The 24115-nt window shown below is 39.9% G+C and overlaps 3 protein-coding genes across 6 annotated transcripts; 1 reads left to right on the plus strand and 2 right to left on the minus strand.

Annotated features, from left to right (window-relative positions):
• The first annotated feature begins 513 nt into the window (after positions 1-513).
• Positions 514-4478, plus strand: LOC103989926 (protein NRT1/ PTR FAMILY 6.3). The gene is made up of 4 exons (XM_009408885.3): positions 514-746; positions 864-1081; positions 1169-1761; positions 3488-4478. The coding sequence occupies exons 1-4, from the start codon at positions 623-625 to the stop codon at positions 4368-4370; spliced, it is 1818 nt and encodes a 605-aa protein (XP_009407160.2). The 5' UTR covers positions 514-622; the 3' UTR covers positions 4371-4478.
• Positions 4479-4569: 91 nt separating this feature from the next.
• LOC103989925 (vesicle-associated protein 1-3) lies at positions 4570-9954 on the minus strand. Its single transcript, XM_009408884.3, has 8 exons — positions 9649-9954; positions 9215-9285; positions 9040-9121; positions 8808-8923; positions 8545-8706; positions 8392-8433; positions 6035-6112; positions 4570-4922 (listed from the first exon to the last, which is right to left on the minus strand). The coding sequence occupies exons 1-8, from the start codon at positions 9698-9700 to the stop codon at positions 4812-4814; spliced, it is 714 nt and encodes a 237-aa protein (XP_009407159.1). The 5' UTR covers positions 9701-9954; the 3' UTR covers positions 4570-4811.
• A 660-nt stretch (positions 9955-10614) lies between these two features.
• On the minus strand, positions 10615-22249 carry LOC135581663 (oxysterol-binding protein-related protein 2A-like). Of its 4 annotated transcripts, none has more exons than XM_065115173.1 (10): positions 21740-22249; positions 17651-18013; positions 16936-17029; positions 13758-14206; positions 12930-13085; positions 12434-12601; positions 12198-12338; positions 11974-12121; positions 11672-11785; positions 10615-11323 (listed from the first exon to the last, which is right to left on the minus strand). In XM_065115173.1, exons 1-10 carry the CDS (start codon positions 22112-22114, stop codon positions 11268-11270), a joined length of 2064 nt encoding a protein of 687 aa, XP_064971245.1. In that variant the 5' UTR covers positions 22115-22249; the 3' UTR covers positions 10615-11267. The 4 variants fall into 4 exon arrangements, with proteins under 4 accessions (XP_064971245.1, XP_064971244.1, XP_064971246.1 ...); XM_065115172.1 differs by having other exon boundaries at positions 11894-12121; positions 21740-22247; XM_065115174.1 differs by lacking the exon at positions 21740-22249 and adding an exon at positions 21037-21267 and having other exon boundaries at positions 11155-11323; positions 11894-12121.
• Between the last annotated feature and the right edge of the window lie 1866 nt (positions 22250-24115).

A 24115-nucleotide genomic window follows, 5' to 3' on the forward strand; every position in this document is an offset into this window, starting at 1 on the left:
ATTCTTCGAGGCACGCAACTAAATGCTGCAAGTGGTATCCAAGATTGCTGAAGAAACATACGGTATCTACTGCTGTATAATTCTTCGATACATGAAACTGTATCAGCCAAGACAAGCATATTTAATGCGAATCTGCATGACCAGGGTGGAAATTTTATCATGGAAGATGGTGTCAACCCATCTATCTTGGTTGGGATAAGTTTGGCCATTAATTGTCTGCTGTGAGGTGGAAAGAAGATGGACATTTAGCTGCAGGGTATGTTACTGAACAAGCCCTTGTTATTGCAGATCATAATACAGCAATGGCTTCTGATATCTCTGCCAGAGAAGACCTCGAGATTTAGTTCAATGCAAATCATAATACAGATTTAAGAGAGAGAGAGAGAGAGAGAGAGAGAGAGAGATTCCCTGTAGACAGTGATCGATGATTAGGCCACCTCATTGTTTCATTAGATTCGCATGCAGGGAGACCTGAACCTGCCCTGCCTTTTGATCTATATATAGTCCCTAGGCTAACAGCGGCCTACACGCAACAAGAGAGAAGCTTCCTCTTCCTGGCCAACTCCTCCTCCGGCCTCCACATCGCGCAGTGTCTTTAGTTAGTTCTCTACTATTAGTGCGGATGAAGGCAAACATGGTGGGTTTGCCAGAGACCGATGATATCCTATCGGACGCCTGGGACTACAAGGGGCGCCCCGCCGTCCGCTCCCGGACCGGCGGCTGGAGCGGTGCTGCCATGATCCTAGGCATGTATCCCAATCTTAATCTGTGGCCTTTGGTAGTTAGTGTCAATCTACTGCAGGCGTTCGTCTTTCTAGCTCGTGTTTGACCTGAATTCATGGTTTTGGGGAAACCTTTTGAAGTGGTGGAGCTGAACGAGAGGTTGACGACGCTCGGCATCGCGGTTAACCTGGTGACGTACTTGACGGGCACCATGCACCTGGGCAATGCCGCCTCCGCCAACACCGTCACCAACTTCATGGGCACCTCCTTCATGCTCTGCCTCCTCGGTGGCTTCGTCGCCGACACCTTCCTCGGCCGCTACCTCACCATCGCCATCTTCGCGGCTGTGCAAGCTTCCGTAAGCACCACCGCCACCACCATCTCCACCCCCCTTTCCTCCTCAGCTACTGGCTTATCGAAAGTGTTCGATGGAATTGACATGCAGGGAGTGTCCATCCTGACCATCTCGACCGCCGTGCCGGGGCTGCGGCCGCCTGCATGCGCCGACCCGGCGTCCGGAGGCTGCGTCAAGGCCTCCGGGGCGCAGCTGGGGGTGCTCTACCTGGCGCTGTACCTGACGGCGCTCGGCACAGGGGGGCTCAAGTCGAGCGTGTCCGGTTTCGGGTCGGACCAGTTCGACGAGACCGACCGCGGGGAGAAGGCGCAGATGATGAAGTTCTTCAACTGGTTCTTCTTCTTCATCAGCCTGGGCTCGCTGCTCGCCGTGACGGTGCTGGTGTACATCCAGGACAACCTGGGGCGGCAGTGGGGGTACGGGGTGTGCGCCACGGCCATCGCCCTCGGCCTGGTGGTCTTCCTCTCCGGGACGCGGAGGTACAGGTTCAAGAAGCTGGTGGGGAGCCCTCTGACACAGATCGCGGCGGTGGTGGCGGCGGCGTGGAGGAAGCGAGGCCTCGAGCTGCCGTCGGACCCTTCGCTGCTGCATGACATCGACGAGAAGCAGGCGGACGCGGACGCGGAGAAGGGATCGAAGAGGAGCAAGGCAAAGCAAAGGGTGCCTCACACCAAGCAGTTCCGGTACGCACATCGTTCTTCTCTGCTCTCCTGTTGTCGTCGTTTAGATCCAACGTTTCCTCTCATCATGGTTTCTTACGATTAGAGTATATCGTCGTTAATTTAGAGAATATGTTTCTATAAAATTCAGAAACAAAAACAAGATAGGAAGAAACGCACAGAAGAGAGAAAAATAGTTCATAGAAGAAACCAGAAGAGAAACAATTCCCGGACATGTTGTTACCCTGCAAGCAAATACACGTAGCCATCCATGGCTGACACCGTTCTAAGAGTTCAATTATTGATGGGGTTGGGGTTCATGGAGGATTCAGCAAATCACCAAAGAAGGTAGATGAGTTCTCTGAAAGAAAAGATAATAATAATTATCCCAGAGCTGAGGTAGATGAAGTGAATTGAATTGAATTGAATTGAGTTCCATCATAGCGGATAGAAGAACATAAACTAATGTTGCTCCTGTGCACGCACTGCATGGCCCGACTCCCAACAGGAGGCCCGTGCTTTCCCCATGGCACACATATGACTAAATAATACCGCCATGAACTAATCATTCAGCAATCAAATGACGACGGCGTACCCAAAATAAGAATGAGATTCCGTGTGCTACTTATGCAACTCTGTGCTTCTCATTTGTTAAGCTTTGTAGCAGTGATGAATAATGATAGCATGTAGATTACTGTCGGACATTGTTTGATGACCGAGTGCCAAATAGTTGAGACCACCGACTGCAGGTTTCTCGTGTGGTCTCAGGGTATATACTGTCCTTGCTGTCCACATACACATTAGAATTATGATCCTTTCGCACTGCTACTCACATGAAGATAAACGTGGAGCAATGGATTCCGGGAACATCTCGCAAGATCCTGGCCATGGATCGACGCCGCTTTGTGTCGGTCGGTGCATTCCGCCGTCGTGCCTTTGGAAACCGTGCACCACGAACCGAGCTGGCTCGCGAGAAAGCTGCCGACACCAAGAAGAGGTTGATCGTCGATGGAAACCCCCGTTTACTACGGGCACTGCGTCGAACTCATCATGAAAGGACAAAGCTAGTCGACTTTTTAGAGTAGAAGCAATCTCTGAGCTAGGGAGGGAGAGTAGTCTTTGCAAGGATTCGGTGAGCCACTAAGGGCGCCATCGGCAGCGACATGCTTGTCGGGTGGTGCACGTCAAGGACCATGTGAAGGCACATTGTTCACCGTGTTTTCGGTGATTGATTGGCCGCCTGACCTGAGCCACAGACTGTGAGATGCTTTCGTTCGGATAAGGGTACTTGGTTGCCTGGTTTTGGTCTTCCTTCGTTAGCATCTCACATTATTCACCGTGTTTTCGGTGATTGATTTGGCCGCCTGACCTGAGGAGTCACAGACTGTGAGATGCAGTAGTTTTTTTTCGTCTTCCTTTCTTAGCTGTGCTCGGTTTTCTGCAGTAGTTTCTTCAAACTCACTTTTCTTTTTCCTATTTGCTGAACCCAAATATCCTTTTGTTCGATGTTAAGAATCACTAGGATTTCTTCATCTCTCCATGGATATAAAATATACTAAGAAAACTTCATAAAAAAAATTGTATGAATCAGCACCACCAAAATAAGTATTGTGCTCCCTCCATGTCTCTGAAATCATTCGATCTTTTGCCTCCACTTCGAGGATGTATGTTCTGATCTTTAATAAATACTTGTATGAATCTTCTCATCATCATCATCTTCATCATCGTGGTCTTCTGCTCTCGGGTGCAGTTTCTTGGACAGGGCTGCGATCGACGTCGACCCGGGCGCGAAGCAGGGGAAACGGCGGCTCCCAACGTTGACCGATGTGGAGGAGGTCAAAATCGTGATCCGGATGCTGCCCATATGGGCCACCACCATCATGTTCTGGACGGTGTACGCCCAGATGACCACCTTCTCGGTGTCGCAGGCCACCACCATGGACCGCCGCATCGGCCCCTCCTTCCGCATCCCACCCGGCTCACTCACCGTCTTCTTCGTCGGCTCCATCCTCCTCACCGTGCCCGTCTACGACCGCGTCGTCGTCCCCGTCTCCCGCCGCCTCACCGGCAACCCCCACGGCCTCACCCCGCTCCAGCGCATCGGCGCCGGCCTCGTGCTCTCCATCCTGGCCATGTCCGCCGCCGCCCTCACCGAGATCAAGCGCCTCGGGGTGGCCCGCTCCACCCCGGCCGCCCTCGAGAACGGCGCCACCGTGCCCATGAGTGTCTTCTGGCTGATCCCGCAGTTCTTCCTGGTGGGCGCCGGCGAGGCCTTCACCTACATCGGCCAGCTGGACTTCTTCCTCCGGGAGTGCCCCAAGGGGATGAAGACCATGAGCACGGGGCTGTTCCTGAGCACCCTGTCGCTGGGATTCTTCGTCAGCTCCGCCCTGGTGACGGTGGTGCACAAGGTCACGGGGGAGAGCGGCCACGGCGCGTGGCTGGCGGACAACCTCAACCGCGGCAAGCTCTACAACTTCTACTGGCTTCTGGCGGTGCTGTGCCTTGTGAACCTGGTGGCCTACCTGGTGGTGGCCAGGTGGTACGCGTACAAGGAGCAGCGCGCGGCGGTGGACGACGACAGCAATACCGGGGTAGAACTGACGGAGGAAGCGGCGTGTTGCCATGCATGACGACACGACGAAACTGCAGGTCTCGTGTTGCAGATCATCCAATGCCGCTCGCCCTTGTTGTTATTGTAGTCAAGTCAATATAAGTAATGAATGATACTAATCGATGCACTTCTTTGGGCTATCGGAAAAGGTGGTGGTTGGAACACTCAGGGTTTTAAGCCCCTCTAAAAGACGCTCGAAAGACACACACAGCATACGCTGCTGCAAAAAAACATTCATTACATGCCAGTAATCTAACAAGTCACAAGGTTACATGGATTTAGTGCCTCGAGGTCTTCAACCATCACTGGTACAGGAATTTGAATCCAAGAACAAAAACAGTCCGCATGGATTAGTGCCAGGTGACAAACACTGTGAATATTATAAGTCCATCGATGGAGAAAACGGAAAGAAACCATTTTGGTTGGTTGGATAGACTCTCTCATCATTTTGTGCTCACATCTATGACTTCTTGATGATGTACCCAATAAGAGCACCTAGGAGACCCACCAACACCACAAATGTGACGCTGAAGCCGCCGTGGTGCATGCCACGTTCTTTCCGCAGCAGATCCTGCAATTGAGATTAGGGCGAGGAATCAAATCAGCAGTATCATGACAAAAACCTACGAACCTCGAGCAGCAACATCCTTAAAATGTTAACCAAAGTAAAAAAAAAACTGTTACCAAAAGAGTCACATCCTGTTATCATCATGATTTTGGTCCAAGATAGGAGAAAGAAATGGAGGATTGAATGAACCATCCAAATTTGTTTTCCTTGTTCTTTTCATTTGACATACCCTTCTTCCCTATGGTGATTCACTTGTTCCCATTTGCTCACAGGCCAAACTTGTGACTGCACTTCCTAATTACTTTTGGGTTAAGGGTTCCCCCAACATAAGCCTACAAAACACCGGTTGCAGAGCCCTTTTCCTTGCAAAGCTGCTCTTTACTGACCATGATTATGGCTTATTAGACTTGTTCCAGTAAGAAATTATGGACTAAGTAATGAGAACAAAGAGTCCTCTCAATGTATAATATACTGAACGGAATCTTAGATACACTCCTTTTCGCATGCTGTGTTCTAATGGTTTTGTTGTTAGCACTCACAAAAAAGAAACAGAGCTCTTTGACAAAAGAAAGGGAACTAAAGTATTTACCTGGTTCATCCAACATCCATCTGATAATTATACAGATCCCAAACTTGAATAAACACCTTTGGATGACTACAGCTTTTGTTTCACGAGTGAAGATCTGCCCTAAAAGCTAAAAGAACACTGTTTCCTAGCTGCAAATGTTATCCTGGTAGTGTTATCAGTTTACCCTATATTTGGTCAGAGACAGGATTATGGCGTTCACACGCCCTTTATTTGTGAAACCCACAAAGACATGTTGGCCCTACACAAGGAATTGGCTACTTTCATTAAATGAAAGTATTATTTTCTTATACAAAAAGAATTGGGTAAACAGTTATTTTGAAATGAAAACATATAAATGAAGTAGACAAACAAAACATATTATAGAAATGAGGTGGCATTCACCATGACAAACTCCTATGCTTTTGTTACAACTTATTTACTGGCAAACATATGCTATGAATGGATAATTGCTCGCCAACTTACCAAAAAAAAATAATTGCTCGCCTTTAAGTGTACCATATATTTTTCATGAAAACAAAACACATACCAGTTCCTGTCGAAGCTTCTGGTTTAGCTGAATGGCAGAATTTTTCTCTTCAGTCAACTTTGAAATCATAGCCAATGCCTGCATATTATAAAAGATAATTGAACAATTGCCACTACAAAGCTTGTAGTGCATACAATCAAATTAAAGCTCATTCTTAAATTACATAATAAGAACAGCATGCCAGGTAAGAATGTCAGCTACAGTATAGCTGAATCTTACATAAGGGGGAAACTTATCAATATCATTTTGACAATAAACCAATTTACATATTGAGGTGCTTACTATTAATATACTGGAGCATTATAATTCATCCTAGCCCTTAGACACTCCACAAGAGGTAGAAAATCCAAGGAACAAAAAAAAAGCAAGCTAGGTCCGAAGATTTGCAATCTGCAACTGTTTTCCATTATCTGTTCTCATATCCATACTGCTTGTCAAGCTATCGGAATTCCTTGTCCGCAAAACCCAGCCAAGAACTCCTCTATAAAAACTTTCTAATGTATAGGAGTAGATTTTAAAAGAGTGTAAATGTCAGAAAACAACTAGACACAGCCAATGACAAATTCTCTTCTCTAGCTACAACAAGAATGCCCTCATGTTAGACTCTCAATCACCCTGATGATACAACGTTGGAAAATTAAACTTGCCCAAGTTTTAATGAACTTCTACAAACAGAAGAGTCAAAAGATAGCATGTACAAGAAACCAGAGTTCAAAGTTGCTGGTAAATGAAAGAGATCTATTTCAAGGCTTCGAATATCGGTAATGATATACCAACGCTGTATGCCTCAGTTAACAATGAAAGGAATACACAACATTTTGCTTGATACATAGTTGTATGGTTGCTACACTGATACAACAGTAGAGTATCAAATTATCATTCTACGATCAGTGTATACTGTGAAATTTGAGACCATGACATAATTAACTAAGAGGGCAACCATCATCCTAAAATCTTTAGGACTCCATGATCTTCATGGGTTGGTTTCCAAAATTCTTCTCATCTAATAACCTACAGCCTTCCAATTAGTTCTAAAAAATCTGAGAAGATTGCTCTGTCAGCATCTTTTTAAATCGGCTCTGGCAGATTGATACTGCCAAAATGACGACTAAAACAGATATCAAATTAATTTTATAAATTAAGGTGGAAGGGATTTTTTAATATACACAATACCTGGTCATAATATTATTTTGGTGTCAATAAAACATTAACACATATTGTACATGATCACATTTGACAATTTTGTTAGTATAAGGACCAACCATATCAAGTGTTCAATTTATTATCAAGATAACACATTTAAGTGCAAAAACTAGGGCGCTGTGTTAGAATTTTTTGAAACCCCGAAGGCCAAATTTCACGGGTCCGTCCCTTGAGCCCTCCAGTCATGGTCAAATACTATAATGAGTTCTCTTCTTCCTTTCTCATATCGTTTAGCAGACAACAAATTCAGAGATCAAAACAGTGAACATGGAAAGGAGCAATCTGATGAGATGTGGGGTATGGAAGGAATATCAAACTGGTCCTGATATTTAACTTACCGGGACAGAGTTGAGCAGATCAGTTAACCCAAATCAGATTTGGTCAAAATATATTAATTCAGATCTATCTTGGCCAAGATCAATTGCTTTTGGCTGATCAAGGCAAAGGCTGCATCAGATTGGCTTAAGTCAATTGAGAAACATTGGAGTAAATCTGGCTTAAACAACAAATTGACTAATTTTATTAGCTAACTAATATTGTCTATTTAATGGACCACAATGGTGCAATGATTCATCCGAGTCTAAGATGGCATAGGTTACATGACATCTAAGCAATTCAATGTGGTAGAATAAGATTGCCACCACCAGAGGAACAGAAGACTAGCCAAGTAAAGGAATATAAACAGATGGTTGTCTCATAAATGTTCAGAACTAGTTCTTTTAGTATTAAAGATTTCCATCTTTACAATTGCGAAAACATCAATGTGATGATTTCTGCAAAAGGAGAGAATTACAAACCAAGAAGATTGACATGGCTAGAGCAACTAATCGGCGTGCCATCCACAACTTTCAAGCCAATGGAACAAAATCAAAGAAAAATTTTGGTTGAGGAAACAAAAAAAAAAACTCATCCCATAGTGCTCTTTACGTGAAGTTCAACCTATGCACAGGATGCTTAAGATGAGAAGACCCAGGTTGCAGCTGACTGACTAAGATAATACTTCATCATTTAATATTTTTCCTTTCTGGATGATATCGTGCAGGTTCAATCTACGGGACTTCAAATGCCAAAAGCATATAAAATAGACTGCAAAAGCTTAAAAATATTTCTAAAATTTCTAGACCAATAATAGATAGAAAAGTTGAAGAAGGTACCTCTGGGGACTTCTCCTTCGAGGGTTCATTGGATCTTGATACCTAAATTTTTTATTGGGGTCAAATGACCCTTCATAAGATGACATAAATAAAAGAACAATAAAACATCAATTTTGGTTTACTAAGGGCTTTAGCCGATTGGAAACTACTTACAGAGTCAAGTGTTTGCAAACTTTGGGTCCCATTTTCAAACGTTGAGGACCTTGGTGAGGATCCTTCTTCTGATTCCTCATGAACAGGTGAGGGAGGACCAGCAGGCACATAAACAACCCGCAGCTTGAATTCATCAACAACCTTACCAGGTTCTTTATTGAACTGACAATTTAGCAGTAAGCTCGATATAAGTCAGAATCGTGCAAGAAAATCCAATAGAAGAGATATAAAGATATGCTAATGAAGCGAACACAGGTGGCAACCATTTCGGATGTTATGTCCTTGGTCGTCGCACCATGCTCCGCGATAACACTCTGAAGTAAGAATTTATCTTTGCATTGCATGTCGGGTGGAGCCTCCTTTTGTGCTTGCATTGTGACTAGAGAAGCAGAACGAGAGAACATATACATTAAGACAGAGAACTTACAGATAATTTGTTAACATCCCCAATCAAATCCAGGAAAAACCTTCAATGATTTGGAAAATGGGGCATACCAGTGACATCACAGGTCGACCTGGGCAAGACCATCCCAGTATTGGGGCGGACACAATATTTCTTTGGGTTGGTTGTTTTAACCTAAAATGTCAGAGACGTAAATTACTATAATTAAGACTATATATGAAGAAATGGCACCGAAGGAATAACCTGATAGAGAAGATAAAAATTTACCTTGAAGGCAACAAAATGATCTGTTTTGTTGATCAGCTGCATGGAACATGAGCTTTGCTTCTTCAACTCGACTTCTCACGCATGACCAATGGACAAAGCACATGTGTCGTCAGCAAATAATACTATTTGCGATCAAGGAGATGAAACCAGAGTCGGGAAAATAATCAAGGCTTAACGATGGAAACAACGAAGAACAGTTTACAAAAGGATAAGTAAATCACCCAGTCGCAAAAGTCTCGTCTTTGAGGAGATCGAAAGAACAATGCAAACCCATTTAAGGATAAAAACAGAAAGTGTGATCGAGTGAAAATATAAATCTTACTCAAATCTCGTACCAAAAAAGCCCGAAAAAGAAAACATTAATCGATCAAGAAAAAAAAAAGGAAAATGCAAAATCGGACAGACAAAGACCAAAAAGGTGAACGGGAGATTACAAGGGAATTTGAGCTCCGTAGGCTGGATTTCCAGAAAACCTCCGTCACTCATATCTCCTTACGCGTTCAGATCCACTCCTCCAAGAATTAATATACGAGAATGCGGGGAGAAAACAACGATCCAAGGTTTCTTTCACTCTTCGGCTTCCTTTCTTTTCTCCTCCCCCTCCACTTGGGATTTGGAAACGGGAGGCGCCAAAGATTGGAAGAGATCTCTTCTCTCGCGAGGGAGAACAGGGAGCGCGGCGAACGGGTAGGTTTGGGGGAGTGCAGATCTCTCTTCTCGGGTCCGTCTCCTGCTCTGTCGCATAGTTGGGTGTAATAACAATAGTATATTGTCGTTGTCCTCACAACTCTCATGGACGATAATACCCTTAGGGTTCGGATGCTTTCCCATTGAGTCGGATTCGTAGCCATAGTGTTGTCGAGAGACGGATCCGAAGTACTTAGGAGCAACCATGGCCCAAATGGGACCCATGCAACCTGGATTCGATCGTTGGGTCCCGGTCAACACGTGTACATTTTCTTGGGAACGATCAAACATTTTCTCCATAGATGATGAAACAGAGAATAAAGAGAAAAAACTTATTTCTTTTGATGTTTTGGAGCATCATAAAACGAACATACATGTGCTTGTTTTTATGAGATGAACGAAAACTCCCAAGGATAGATACTATATATACAACATACACACGATGATATATATATATATATATATATATATATATATATATATATATATATATATATATATATATATATATATATATATATATATATATATATATATATATATATATATAACAAAGAATAAATTGTGAAGACAAATTTCAATCCAAGCGATAAAGATTGGCAACTCATTGTAAGATCCTGAGCTTAAATCCCATCTTAACCAGCAAAAAAAAAAAAAAACAGATATATCTAAGCATCTATGTTTGTCAGATAAGATTGCGAACCGTTAGCAAATAAAATAATTTTCAAATCTCATTTGATGTTAAGCTTACATTTATTATAATGTCTTCCACTTCTGATTCTGATGTCAAGCTTACATTTATTGTATTGAACATAGAAGATATCAAACAACACAACATTTGGACAAAAGATGAATCAGGATGACCATCTTATTGTCATCATATTACATAGCTTAAATATCGCTCGTAATGCTCTCGCGGCAAAAATTACCGATTTTTGCTTCATCTATTGAAAAGATTACCTATTTTGACACTCATTTGTTGACTAAACTTCCCATAGGGGACTGAATCGGTATTGGCTACATAAACAAATTACTACTGTAACAAATGGATGGAAAAGAAGTATAAACCTATGAAGGAAAACTACTCTGATTCGAAGACAACTTTAGAGAGGCTTCCCTTCGTACTGCAAAATGCCACATAAGTGCTACATCAGACTGCCAGAATGCTGCCAATCTACAACCTGCTCAAGGATAACCTCCGGCAGCAGGGATGTCCGATGTTAAGCAGTACCCACCTGAAACAATGTTCAGCGTCGGGAGAGAAACCAGCATCATCTAAAATTCACCAAATATATCTGGACATCCATCCCACTTCTTCTGCTCTCTTGCTTCCCAATATCCACCAACGTAGTGATACGTGCCATCTTCACCCTCTTGTTGGAACCATCGCGGCTTCCAACCATTCTCTTGCAATTTCCTTGACTGTCAAAACAAGGCATGTGAATATCAGAGATGGAGATTAGTTTTGTAATATGGGTGTTTATATGCATGCATTTGATTTTGTCAGCACTAAAACAATCTTATGAAGCAAAAATAAATCTTGTTCAATAACAACGACAACGAAGAGAGTTGAAATAGAAGTGTATTTTGTCCAACTTCTATGTGCTTATTTCCCTGAACAACAAATCTTTTTTTGAAAATTACAACATTTAGCTACATTAGTGAATTAAGTGTGGCACTCGATTTTCTGTTGATAGTGTACACAGGTGGTAATCGCAGTAGGGATATGAAAAAAATACGAAAATTCAGTATGTCTAGAGGCATACATACCATTCGCTGCCTTTTCTCCAATCGCAACTTTTCTGCATTTGCCTTTTCGTATTCCCCATTTTCCAGATGCCTCTGGTCTGGACGAAGTCTTGAATCTGTAGGTGGAAGTTTCTCCTTGATTCACGATCAAATGTTTGGATCAGATGAGTAGAATACAACTGAAGTTGAATAGCAGTAAAATAAAAGCTATATGTTCATTACACTTTCATGTTTCATCTATACCTGCAGCTCGGAAGTTAGCTCATTTAGTGTAATGGCAAATGATGTTAAGTTGTATCGAGTTGGATTAGCAGGAGGCTTACTCCTTTCCCATAATAAACACATGTTTTGTGTTATATTACAAGTCTTGTTAGGAACATCATCTCCTTTGTTGCGGTACATGAGATCGTCCCATTTTCCCAGTAAGGAGGCAACTTTTGCCCCCGTGACATCCTCAACGTAGCCTTGAACCTGCAAAACAGTTAATACATATTTGGTACACTTTCAAAGTGTAAACTAAATGTAGAGTTAATATGTTGCTTCTTACTTGCCGAGGATTACGATCAAAAAGAGACTTTTCCTTGAACTTGAGTTGACATGAAAATTGCCTGTTGCCTCTTATGTTCATAGTTCCATGGTGTTCACAGTAAAGTCTGCCAAAGATGAGGTTGTATATAGTAGTAGTTACCTAAAATCGAGAAAGTTCTATTAGGCATGGCATAATGAAATCCAGTTAAAAACTTGAATTGGTAAACGTATCATGAGGATGTTAAGAAGACAAACCTTACTCCATTGGAATATCTCACCATCATCAAATTCCAGGGTCAAAACACCAACGGGATCAAGCTGGATGGATTGGCCCCAAAATTTAGAGGTGAGATTGCTGTCACCCCAAAACTTCCAACCTTTGCCTTCACAGTGGCAGGCAATGAGCATTGGGTGGTGGCTAACCTAGAAATTAAAATAATGAAGCTCATATGCAATTCAAAGTCCTCTCTTGTATCTGAATTATGAAAAGAATTTAATGTCTTTAGTTAAAAATAAAACTAGGCACTTATGTTAACTGATACTTCCAATAGTAATAGCCAGAAAAAGTCAGTTCATGTAAGTCACTGTCAACTACTAAATGAAAAGGTGTTTGGAGTCTCACTAGTGGAAATATAAACATCAGATTAATATTTCTAATTTAAAAAGGTAAGCACAAGATCTGAAAATGAATCATAAGCCAAAGATATGCGTATTGAACATGTTACTGGTTTTATTGGTTTTACAGAATTACCTTTTCTGAGATGAAGCGGATTCCCTTTTCGGGAAAGTCGGCTTCGTATGTCTCCCCTAACAAAGGATTGAATGGTTTGCAACTTCGACCAATGGAAGAAGCATAACCGGAGACTGCAAAGGCAGCTACTTTCAGAATTCTCATGAGACTGTTCCCCTACAACCAATAAAAAAAATTTCAAATACAGAGGAGTTTAACTAATATTCTTTTTCTCAAATCTCCTGAACAATAAATAACATCTTAGATAAAAAGTTCTAACAGTTATGAAGGCCTCAAATATCAGGCTTCATTGTGTCTAAATGGAGTTCTGCACCTTCTTGTAATGATTGTTTGTCCAGCTATTAGTATAAATCAAGTTTTCCAAGAAGTGATTGGAATCAGGATCAACACTAGTATAAGAGAAAAGACTGTTGAATCATCCAGATTAGTTATTTTAAAAAAATTATTGCTGGAAGTTACTGGTTATCGAACAAATGGGAGAGATTTAGTTGGAATCAGGATCAACACTAGAATATGCAATAGAATTGGGTCCGATCAACCATATTGGTTTCATAAGATGATAATTGCCAGATGTCAACTAGATTGGTCGTCAAAGAAACGGTCTGGATTCAGTGAAAGAAAATTATGTCTGGTCTGGGATGTTTCCATCCAAGTCCATGCCTTTTGCACCCGACTCCCTGATTTTACAGGGGTCTCAAGACCATCTGATGCAATGAATCATGGAATCATTAACAAAATATCATGCAGTCATTTGGTAATTATAGAAGAAGCAACGGTCGATAATGACATTGTATAAAGGATGTAATGCTAAATCAGAAAGTGAATCACCCTTTTGCCAAATTCATATGCTTGATCCAAGAGATACGAGTACTCAAGCTCCTCAAAGCACTTCTGAAGGGATGACAATGGTTCATTGAAGTAGACCGGTAGACAAACACGTGTCAAATCCTTTCCGACATTGTCTTTAATCAAAGACCAAAGGCTAATACTTTTCTCCTTCTCAAGTGGTGCTGGCAGATTCTTTCGCCTTTCAATATGGGGGAACATATGTTGACAATGAAGTTCTTCTTCGGTATACATTATCTCCACATCACCAGTCTTGCTCTCTCTTTTGGAAGTTGTAGTTTCATGATTTGCCACCCTTATATTAAAAGCACAGGAATCGGAAACATCATTAAAACTCTCTTTTGTATCGAAGAAATAAGACTCCTCTTCATCTGAAATATCATCAGTCTCTTGCTTCTCAACATCATCAGATGATTCTGTTGTGCTATATTCTAAACAAAAATAGAAGCTATGAGCAGCACAAAGAGAAAACACCATGAAAAGATCAGAAAAAAGTACTTAGAAATGATTGGCCAAGAGTGTAAAGTCAAGTGTGATATTTTTGTTGACCTACTTTGTGTAAATGGTTAATGAGAAAAGACTATGCCTTGAGGGGATATCAGAGGTGAAAAAATCAAGTGAAATATTATCATGTGCATGTACATGTCTGTTTTAAATAGCTTACATGTAATCAAATAATATATGTAACCCTCCAGCCTGAATTATAATGAATCTTAATGCTAAAAGAACAATAATAATGGTTACTAAACATTTGACAAGAGAAAAAATGTGAACTGCCACTGTGCCACATGAAACTCCCACCAATGCAAGGCCTAGGAAAGGACAATCTGTGCAGTCTTACCCCTGCAAGCAAATAGATTGTTTCCATGACTTTAATCTTAGTTACCCATGTTACAAAGGAGCAAACTTACCGTTATTGTTAAAGCTCATCCTCTAGGCATATCGATCAAAAAGCTGTTTAAACCTAAACCACAGTCAACTATGAAAATCTCTGTTTCGCATGATGTAGATTGATCTGATCACAGCAATCAGCAACCAGTGACTTCCATCAAATGTCAATTCGGGCATTTTCATTTCTTTTTTGTTTTTGAGAATGATGGTATAGCAACACCAGACATTGAAGAGAAACTATGGTGGAACAACTCATGACAAACATTCATGGATAACCGATATTTTTGTCACAGCACCTCTTCCAGGTGGAACAGGCATGCCAAATGCGAGGCAGTTCTTTTGCATAATTGATTGCTGATAAAATCAACTTTATAAGGCTGATAGTGTTAACTTCACACAGCTGAACTCAGTAAAATCTCTGACATCAATCCATAAAGTCATCAAGGAAATAACTATATTTAGCAGAAACCTTGGTACGAGTTCTACACATTTTCCATTATAATCAAGTCAGCAAGGCAAGCATCAACCAGATGAATTCAAGCCCAAGATGAACAAAATAATTCTATAATAGACAAAGAACAGATGATAAAGTAGACAAGACAATCAGTAAGCTATTGATACAATTGAATGATGAACCGCTCTACAATAAAAGGCCTAACATAAAACTGGATCACTGTAGTGGCATTTGAAGAGCAAATCCTATAAGCCTAAGAAACAACATCAAGTCAAAAATTACCAAAATGCTAAAATTACTTGGAAGCAACGATCTTGTCTTTCTCAAAAGATTTTAAGTTCAATTTGAGAACAACATAGGATAAGAATAGTGGAATACCAATAAAAGCTATGAGATCAGCGTTATGTAGAAGCAAATGGTTTGTCAAAACAGATATGCTAGAACAAGATAAACTTTGTCATACAAAGATGCAAGAAGCTAGAATCAATTTCTTTTCTTCTAAAATCAATTTAAATGAAAAGGTAATAACCAGAAAACAGCAACAAAGAGGTGATGTTATTCTTTTTTCAACAATAAAACAATAATTAGTTTCTTCAAAAACAAAGCAATTATTTGTGACCTATTTGCATAATATTAATAAGACAAGTCAGTTGTAATTTGTAACAATATAAAATGAGAGAAAAAGTAAACAATAAAAATTTAAAGCTGATTATTCTTAAAGAAAGGAGGACGTGCAAGGATAGGCTTTTCGATGGCTGTACTTTAGACAAAGAAAGATACTACTAAATAGCTTTCTGATGGAATATTAGAAGACAAGTGAAGAAAATAACTTCTGCACTGGGTTTAAATTATGAAAATTGGACACCTTCAATTAATTTGATATGCGAACAGCAAAATTGCATTATGTCACTTACCCATAGCTCAAAAGCACAATCGTATCTATGTTATTTTGGTCACATGAACCAAGTTCCAGTTACAAAAAGTCCAAGAATATCAGCAAATGAGTTCTCAGCCAATCTCTCTCTCTCTCTGAGTTGCTGTTAGATTGCAATAACAATACACCAAAACTAGAAGAAAACAAAGAGATGGAACACATAACACATAAATACCTAGATTATTTGTCATTTGGTTATACGTGGGGTTTGAAAGCTCTCCAAGTGAATCGATTTCACAGTTGCAAGATGCCACAAATATGTTTTACACATACAAGTATAATGACACTGCAGACAACTGTTTCACAAGTGGAGTGTTGGACCAATGAAAGGCATACAAAAAAAAATCAAGACTAAACGACAACAAGTGAACCAAATATCAAAGCTGGTTGGAGAATGCCAGGTAGTTTTTTTTCATTCCCTGAGCAGACACTGATTATACCATCTTGTAGCAGTGGATATACACAATGGCAGAGTTAGTAGAGACATGATGATATTAGCAAACATAAAAACAAAATGAAGATTCAGTAAGTGGACCAAATAAAAAACACTGGTAGGAGAATACTAGACTGTCTTTCTAGTTTCTTTGTTCAGATGCCAATTTATACCATCGTGGAGCATTACATATACACAATCGCAGAGAGTAAGCTGAGACATGCTAATATCAGCAGAAAACCAATAAATTAATCATTTTGATATTGACATTGTATATGAAGGAACTGAAATATATGGACAAGAACAAAGTGTCTATCACTTCACTCCACTATATTTAAATGGAATAAATGAGCAGTTTGTGCATAAAAGAATGCAAAATAGTATATGACAGCAGAATGAACACAATTCCTGACCCAAAAGGAAAAGAGAAAATGGAGATATGCTATACCACTGTACTTTCCATGTCCAGAACAAGAATATTCAGTTTTCATCAGCTGCAAGTGGCCTTCACAACTTGCTGCTTCATTTTTAATATTGACTTCCTGCACAAAGGCAAGCACAATGCCACATAGTACATATTCAATTCCAGTGAATACGATAACCGTCAACGAGAACTCATTTTTTCTTCGTAGGAAGTAATAACAAGACTCTAAAGCAGTTTTGGCCTTACATTTAGAATCATGGAGATCATTTAATTTATTAAATACTTTGATACTATTGATACTTGATACACATGAAATAATTTATCAGGTTAAGAGTCAGGAGACATTGAGGTTAGACAAGAAAGAAAATTTTGAAGGAATTATCTTCTTGATAGATATAAATGCTTAAAGAATGTTTTATGCAATAATAACAATAAAAATTCTTCTTGATAGATGGAAATGGTAAGTAAACTCTTAGAGAACATGTCAAAAACAGGTAATAGTAGATGAACACCTAGGAACAATAGCAAAAAGACATATTTATTAAATTTGAAAAGAAGTATGATAGTTGTTAAATTTCAACAAAATGGATTGTCAATATAAATCATCATTTCAAACTAACAATATTAGTGTAAAACCTCTCCAACTTTATTAAATTGTAAATTTATCACTAACTATCATTTACCAAAAAGAATAAGCCCATAGCAACAAGAGCATCAATGAGTGAAAAGTGCATGTTACCTCTAACTGTTGCTGAACTGTCCCAAGAAAGTTTAAACATTTTTCGTAGTGAATCTTTAGTCGTCTATGGTATTCTGAAAATTCTGATAACATAATCTGTTCACAGTCCTTTATTACATCCTCCCTAAGTCCCTCAACAAGCATGCGGTCTCTCAGTCTTTCAGTTGAGAAGGTTATATCATTTGGGATAAAGGAAATACGTTCACTCAATGTTCTTAAGGAATATACACTACTTGCCAAGACCAAAGCCTCGATCCATGCTACACGATCTTTCTTTGAATCAGTCCTCAGATGAAGTGTCTTTGTGCGAGAAAATATATAGAACCTTCTATCATCAGACCTGCTTTCCCGAAATGATGACACCTAGCAGTGCAGAGAAAAAACAAACACACAAGTCGGTCAGCTAATTGAGGCAATAAATTTCAAACAACTCATAATTTAATATAGATCAGTTCACATGAAGGCTGAAGATGTGGAGTAAAACATTGGACTATGTTCACAAAACATATTTGTATAATATGATCCAAGTATGTACCAAGATAAGGTAAGAACAGAATATGTGAGCCATGCTGTTTCCTGAGAACTATAAATTAAATGTTCAATAGCGAAGCCTATTATAATTCAAGGTTTTAAAGCTATGCTATAATAAGTATAAAGGATATCTTGAAACCATTATGACCTAATAGTCTAATACAACAATTGCAATGGATGATCTCCAGAACTTACCTATCACAAGCACATCCATTATAATGGGCAATCACAAGTTACAATCACTACAAGTATTTCTTGCTAACTTTCATGTATATAACATAATATGATAATAGTACCCCTCTAAAATCAATACAGCAGCCACTATAGCAGTTGTTGTGAACTTGTGATCATATTTTAAACATTGATCCTCACGTTGTGCCAGTACAGATCAAGTTTTGTACCTTTCTTGTAGAATATGCTGACATAATTCAGCATGGGAAACCTTAATTATAGGTATGACACACTAGTAAGTCACTGACATACACACATCTCATGCATCTTGGCCTGAACATCTCCATGTTCTTTTTTCTTGTTATTTACAGCGGATACAAGCAGCCAAAAGTAGAGAAAGCTTCATCTTTGATATGGTGAGCTCAATTGCTTCCATGCTCCTACCACAGGTTTCAGATTGTTTAAGCAATGTTTCAATGGGAATAAGCAGAGGTGGATGATATATTAATATATACTTGGAATGGAACATCTTTGGCGACAGCAAAATAACTTTTTCCTATGGAGACTAATTACATCAAGAAAATAGAGATTCATTAGACAAAAATCTTTTTTTCTTGTCGGTAAGTATTAGAGTGGCATGTTTGAACAATATTATCTAAATAATTTACTTTAGGTTCAAATACTAATGCCAGGATAAATAATGTGCCACGACCTGTAACATAACTAACCTTTTAACTTCAATGAATATAAACTACTAATCCAAAATATTATTGGATTGACAGTAGTATATCAAGCTCAAATACTATTGCCAAGAGAAATAATGTGCCATGACTTGTAACATAACTAGCCTATTAACTTCGTTGAACATAAACTACTAATCCAAAATATTGAAGTCAAAATTGACAATAGCATATCATCATATCCTTATAAACAAATCTATCTTTGCTCACTTCCGATGTGGCACTAATCAAGATGTTACAATATCTCCTACTTAAGGGCTAGACGTCATCCCCCTAGACCTAACCCTAGCATGGTGCATGTAAGGCATAACCCAATGGGTGCTCCAAGCTATGACGTGCCTTCTCTGACCCCTTCCACACTGCTCGAGCCTCTCACCATACCGCAATACAAATATGATATTATAAATTTGAATAATTTATTATAAATTAAATAATGATAGCCAATAATATACTCATCAAACTTTTATAAGCAAATTTATTTTTTTTCTTACTTCCGATATGGAATTAATCAGGGTGTTACATAACAGATATGCAATTATAAAAAAATATACATGCCAAACTTAAATAAGTTTGCAAACACAGACAATTGCAATCCCTGCAGTAGTTGATACCAGTCTAGTAAAGGACCCATCCTTAAATGCCAACAAACTGCACTATTAGCTATGTGGATAGCAGAGTGAAAAAGCAAAAGAAAAAATTATAAAATAATTTTTGATCGGAAAATTTGAAAGAAGAGTTAAAGTAACTATTACTTTTAGCCCAAGGCTCTATGTTAAAAGACAGCTACTATAGTTCCTCCTTTTCTTCTCCTCTTTTCTTTTCTTTTTTTTCTCTCACAGCAACATATTGAAGCTCGTGCCCTTGAAACTTTGAAGGTAAGCTGTTTTGCCACATGATTAAATCCAACCCAATGTGCTTTAGAGGGACTAAACACCTGAAACTTATTAAAATTTGGTGTGTTCCAATAACAATCATGTTGGAGCAAGATTCTCTGGTTTCGGCCTAAAATGAGTGGTTCATGTACCAATCTGAACTCGGATAGGTGTGTACTGCCCAATATGAGTAAAATTTGCGGAATTGATTTCCAAGAGCAGTTGAGCAAGCTTGTCATATATAGATTACTTTTACTTATTATTGATTATCGAATTAGTTAATGCAAACTGAAAATAACCTCATACTGACTTTCTTATCAGAATTGGCTTTTGCCAAAGATTTGACATAACTTGTTTAGGTGATGTCATGCTTCTAAGCCACTTATCACACAACCTGCTACATTTCACTTCTCTGTCAGTTATAACAAATCTGCATCTTAAGCAAATTGGTTTTTGCAGCATCCATTTGATAATTCTACAGTACCTAGGTGCTCTTATCTACAAATTAAACTTGAAAGTAAGAAATAATACTTGCACCATGTCATACAAGAGAGACTATCAACTAACACACAAGGCAACACCATGTCAAAATAGATGCTTTCCCATCTTCATGTTGGCAACCCACTGCTGGTCGAGTTGATAGATTACCCTGCTCAGCTTTCACCACCACACTTAAAAACTAATACTTGCACCATCAGATCAGAAGCATATGATAATTCTCCAGGCAGCTAAAGCAGAAGGATGATTAACAGCCGTTACTACTAAACCCTTCATATTAAAAACTATCGAGGACAATTAGACAAAATAGTGCAAAAGGCAATATTTTTTTTCTGTAAGCAAATTAAACGAATCTGAATGTCAAAAAGAAGAAACAGAACAGAATAAAAGCAAGCACAGAAAACGAAAAGAAGAAGCTATCTCAGTTTTGCAAGGAAAAACATCATAAAACACAAATCCCTACACAAATATTTTCTGGAGAAAAAGAAACAAAAAGAAAAGAAATTGTCCAGTAAAAGATGAAACGTCCAGCTGCTCTGTAACCCGAGGCAACTTTTTTCAATTCGTGACTTACTAGAACCGTGCACCTGTGCCCCAAATCCAGCTGTTCTCGGGAACGAGCATAAACAGTAGACTGACGCCAGCAATTCGTACAACCCGCTTCATCGAGCCACGAACTACAACCAACAATATTATGTCGAAGCAAGAGGAAACAGAGCTTTACTTCCGTGGTGCGGGGTCGAAGCAAAGCCGTGCTGCCCCCGCTACAACACCAAAAGCGGAATCCGCCGTGCCCACGGCTTAGATTAGGCTACAAAGCCCTGGGTGACCCACGCTCAAAAGTCATCTCTTTCACCGCGAGAAACTAAGGGTAAAAGGAAAAGAAGGCCAACAAAGGCCAATGTTTTATGTGAAATCGAATTGGAACTTGGGAAAGGTTACTCTTATAATTAAGAAGATGGAAGCGAAATAATGATAAAAGAGAGATTATTTTGGTTAGAGGGGAAGAAACAGAGAGATCTGGCGGTCTTATGCCTGAACCCCACGCGTTCCAGATGCCTAAGCGAGATAATCGATCAGAGGAGCGACGAAATCGGGGAAGGCTTTGGTGGAACACGTCAAATTCCAGTCAGCCCACATATCGCCCAAAAGAAGCTGCGGATCTGACGCAATGCCATTCGAGGCGATTTTTCTTTTGTCATGACAATTAATTAGGGAAAAGAGGTGTTTTTGTGCCGTTCCAAAAATGAGATTGATGGTTGGGATCTGCTGCTCACCTTGAGGTAAACGACATCGACGGGTTTGGCGGGCGCTTCCCTGAGGCCACCCGCCCGGGAAGAGATCCGCTCGGAGGCGTCGCCGATGACCCGGGTGCCGCCATTCTCCGGCGGGGAGAGGCCGTCCCGGGGGCGGATCTTGGAGTAGGAGAGCACGCCGTGGCGGAGGGAGAACCACCGGGACCGCCACCCCCGTCCATAATTGGTCCACTTGTAGAGGAACCCGGCGACGCCGACGTCATCGCCATTGGTCCGCGGCGGCCCACTGCCGCCCCCCGGGGCATTGGTCGGCAGGTCGGGGGACTGGTCGCCGGCGACGCCGGGTCGATCGAGAACGATGCAGCAGAGGGGGTGCATCGCCCTCTGCGCGCTCATTGTCGATCGCAATGCGATCCGATCACGATCCCGGTCGCATTGGATCAAGAGATCCCTAAACCTGCCGATTCTTGTGGTATAAGAGAAGGAAAGGGAGTGAGGTTGGCGTCAAGATAAAGAATTAAGGTTGAGAGATAGAGAGAGAGAGAGTGTGTGTGTGTGTGTGCGCGCTGCGTGCGCTGTATAGTCTAAAAATACATATAAATATTAATTAAACAATTGGAGAGGAGAAGAAGAGGAGTGACAGGAGGGAGAAGATGATTCGAAGAAGAGAAACGAGCCTGCGCTACTTGGTTTAAAGGGCTTTCTATGCATTTTATATTTTTATTTATATGTATGAATTCTTTGGGGCTGTTGATTTGATGGTGACATATTATTATTATTATTATTATTATTACTATCATATATATATATATATATATATATATATATATATATATATATATATATATATATATATATATATATATATATATATATAGATATAGTCGATTCTAGAATAGTCGACAACCATTCATGCAAATCTCATTAGTTTGAAGGCATTCGTTTAAATACACAAATATGGGTGAGTATTATTCTTCTATCTCCCTTGTTTTTCTTTTAAAGTAAATTTTACTTTGAAGACAGTGCATAAAAGGATTAATATTTTTATATTTATATTTAAAATAAAAAGAAAAAAAAAAGGAAGAAAACTGATGCAATGATCCACATGGAACCACCACATCCCAAGTCTGTCTATCTTCGATCTTTGGAGACTACACACACAATTTCGAACCTAATCCCTTTGTTATATATTTATGTTAAGATGCCTTGAGATTCAATCTCTTATCATCGCAGTATAAATTATTTTACGTGAAAAATATAAGATTTTGTTGAGTAAATTATAAGCACAACATTACTTCAAGTAAAATATGGAACCCATTTTCACCCATCAACTTACGAGTCAGTTAGATTGCTGGCAAGTTTTCTCCAATAAGTTATTTATGATTATCTAAAAAAATATCTTTTATATAAATTAATCCTTTCACGATTAAAGTTTCACAACTCACACTCCAAACTGAAAATAGAATTCGGATTATTCTTTTTCCTTCTCTTCTCGTTTATTGTCCTTTTTGCTTCTCCATCTTTTATTGCACGGTCGCATCCCTTTATCGATTCATGTCTTACATTTGAGTACAACGACAAATAGTAATTATATATGTATGCATTACCAGAAACTGCATCTACAGCCTTACCTTTCACAGATAATTCAACACCCCGTAATATCTATGTCAACGTAAGTTTTTGGATTGATTAGGTAAACATAGACACAACATTTTAGAAACTTTAATGGATACATATTATCGGTGAACTTTTATGCCGTGATCGAGGTGTTATAACGACTTGGTTCAATCCTGAATGAGCAGGGTTACTCACGCGGATGCTCGGATGGTGGAAGCAAGTATCGGGTCGGGTTTGGCTCGAGCATCGTCTTTCGAGTACGATCTTCTCTCTTGACAAATGGTTTACTTCTTTGTCATCGGACTATGCACATATGCTAAGGTCGGGAGGAGAATTTTTTGACTCACCTCTCCGAATGTTAAGTTATAACTAAGTGGAATAAAATATAGTTGAGTATTTGAAGTCTCCCTCCATTAGTCAAGGGGTTGGGCTTTTATACCTACAAAGGGGTGGTCAGTCGTACATGGTCCTTTAATGACTATTAACTCCTCGAGAGAGTGGCTTGTACCCTACGGACGAACATCGATCGACCTGTATGGGTCAGCACCATGCGACGTCGTCTCGAATTTTGTGAAATTGCTCCATGGTGTTTGGTGTCAACTTGTACTACATTGAACATCTCTGGTCGTCTCGTTTGAGTTCGAAATGTCACGTCATGTTAGCCTAACGATCCCTTATCGAGTTTATTGTGGTTCTCGTCTATGATCACATGAATGGTGTTGAAATATGCTATATCACATCAATCCCGATCACTTGGATGATTTAATTTGAGCATTAAAA

This window comes from Musa acuminata, chromosome BXJ2-6 (assembly GCF_036884655.1).
Source record: "Musa acuminata AAA Group cultivar baxijiao chromosome BXJ2-6, Cavendish_Baxijiao_AAA, whole genome shotgun sequence".
Lineage (NCBI taxonomy): Eukaryota > Viridiplantae > Streptophyta > Magnoliopsida > Zingiberales > Musaceae > Musa > Musa acuminata.